We start from the raw sequence: 2,500 nt of genomic DNA, 5'->3' as shown, positions 1-2,500 counted from the left end.
AGCAACAACAGCAGCAGCAGCAACAATTGCAATCAAGCGCCCCCTTCGGTGAGGGCGGCTCGCACTATTAAGTACATGAAGGGCCGACCCGGAACGAATACAACAAAAAGATTAATTACTCCTTTCATAAAAAAAATTCCATTCATCTTCGTCTCCTTCTCTCCCTCTCCTCCTCCTTCTTCTTCTTCTTCTTCCTCCTCCTCTTCCTTCTTCTTCTTCTCCATCTCCTCCTCCTCCTCTTCTTCTTCTCTTCCTCCTCCTCCTCCTTCTTCTTCCTCCTCCTTCTTCTTCTTCTTCTGCTCCTCCTCCTCCTCCCCCTCCTCCTTCTTCTTCTCCTCCTCTTCCTCCTCCTTCTTCTTCTCCTCCTTCTCCTCCTTCTTCTTCTTGTTCTTGTTCTTCTTCCTCCTCCTCCCCCTCCTCCTTCTTCTTCTTCTCCTCCTCTTCCTCCTTCTTCTCCTCCTTCTTCTTCTTGTTCTTGTTCTTGTTCTTCTTCCTCCTCCTCCCCCTCCTCCTTCTTCTTCTTCTCCTCCTCCTCCTCCTTCTTCTTCCTCCTCCTCCTCCCCCTCCTCCTCCATCATCATCCCTATTATCATTCTTGTCATCATTCTGTTTGTTGCCCCACAACAGCAGCGAGAAGCAGCAACAGCACTAACAGCAGCAACAGCTGCAATCAAACGAGCCTTCACGTCGCACTAATAAGTAACTGGAGGGCCCGACCCCTGGCGCACAAAAAAAACAAAATCAGAGACCGTACTAATGGCCCCTGCCCAGACGGCCATCACACAGCTCCTCAGACAATGTCTGGCCTGACAGAGAGACACAAAGAGAGCACGACAAAAACCTGTATTAATGAGGGTGGAAGACGAGTAGGAGGAGGAGGAGAAGAAGAAGATGAAGGGGAGGAGGAGGGAGGATGGGAAGGAAGGAGGAGGTGGAGGAGGGAGGAGGAGGAAAAGGAGGGAGGAGGAGAAGAAGAAGTAGAAGAAGAAGAAAAAGGAGGAGGAAGAGAGGAAGAAGAAGGAGGAGGAGGAGGAGGAAGGAGGAGAAGAAGAAGAAGAAGAAGAAGAAGAAGAAGAAGAAGAAGAAGAAGAAGAAGAAGAAGAAGAAGAAGAAGAAGAAGAAGAAGAAGAAGAAGAAGAAGAAGAAGAAGAAGAAGAAGAAAGTGAAAAGGTGATAAATAATTATAAAAATAATGTACAAACCGGAGCTTAAAAATCATTCTTCAAAAATATGCTATCAAACCTGAAAAGCGAAGAGAGAGAGAGAGAGAGAGAGAGAGAGAGAGAGAGAGAGAGAGAGAGAGAGAGAGAGAGAGAGAGAGCATACCAGAATACTAGATGTTCTAGCTGTTTTTGTAGACCATCTGCTGTTGCATGTCAACAGCCATAAAAATAACAAATACTTCGGATCAAATATAAAGCTGAATATTCTCAGTTATTTCTGAAACAAAATGGGTCTAAAAACATCTCCTTGCTTAACTCCGCATGTAAAATTCACGACATCAATAAACATGACCATTAATTTTACTAACCTTTCACTTAATTGTATATGCCTTTGACACAAGTATACATATATCAGCCAATTTAGACTTATTTCTTTTACGGTTTCTTTTTTCAATAAACATATTCGATTGCTTTTTTGAAGTCTACTCAATGCGACACATATCATAATGTTGTTTCCAGTTTGTTTTTAGATACGAACAAAAAACAAAAACAAAACAAGAGAGAGAGAGAGAGAGAGAGAGAGAGAGAGAGAGAGAGACAGAAGAGAGAGAGACAGAGACAGAGACAGAGAGAGAGAGAGAGAGAGAGAAGTAGGCAAACAAGATAATACCCCCTTTAAACCCCCCCCACCCCCCCCCCCCCCCCCGCCCCCCGCCAACACACACACAGCCTCAACCCTGATCCCCGTTCCCACATAAAAAAAAAAAATTAAAAAAAGAAAGAAAGAAAGACCACTCTCTTACCACAGTTTTCTTCGTCAGAGTTATCTCCGCAATCGTCCACGAAGTCGCAGGTGGAGTATCGAGGCACGCAGAAATGATTCTTGCACTTGATGTGTGTAGATGGGCACTGGTACGTTTCTAGAAGAAAAAGAGAAAAAAGAAGAAGAGTGAATGAGAAGTGAGAAAGAGAGGAAGAGTGAATGAGAAGTGAGAAAGAGAGGAAGAGTGAGTGAGAAGTGAGAAAGAGAAGAAGAGTGAATGAGAAGTGAGAAAGAGAGGAAGAGTGAATGAGAAGTGAGAAAGAGAGGAAGAGTGAGTGAGAAGTGAGAAAGAGTGAGTGAGAAGTGAGAAAGAGAAGAAGAGTGAATGAGAAGTGAGAAAGAGTGAATGAGAAGTGAGAAAGAAGAAGAAGAGTGAATGAGAAGTGAGAAAGAGTGAATGAGAAGTGAGAAAGAGTGAGTGAGAAGTGAGAAAGAGAGGAAGAGTGAATGAGAAGTGAGAAAGAGAAGAAGAGTGAATGAGAAGTGAGAAAGAGTGAATGAGAAGTGAGAAAGA

General features: G+C 43.6%; 1 protein-coding gene across 1 annotated transcript in view; it reads right to left on the bottom strand.

Moving 5' to 3' along the window:
- Positions 1-2,500, bottom strand: part of LOC143276834 (G-protein coupled receptor GRL101-like) — a 203,764-nt gene that overhangs the window by 73,101 nt on the left and 128,163 nt on the right. Inside the window, exon 4 of the mRNA XM_076581489.1 lies at positions 1,967-2,083. Within this exon, the coding sequence (XP_076437604.1) occupies positions 1,967-2,083 (117 nt within the window). The remainder of the gene's footprint in view (positions 1-1,966; positions 2,084-2,500) is intronic.

The sequence above is a fragment of the Babylonia areolata genome, chromosome 33 (genome assembly GCF_041734735.1).
Source record: "Babylonia areolata isolate BAREFJ2019XMU chromosome 33, ASM4173473v1, whole genome shotgun sequence".
Classification (NCBI taxonomy): Eukaryota; Metazoa; Mollusca; class Gastropoda; order Neogastropoda; family Buccinidae; genus Babylonia; species Babylonia areolata.
The sequence above is the reverse complement of the archived record's forward strand: the minus strand, read 5'-3'. Positions and strand labels throughout refer to the sequence as shown.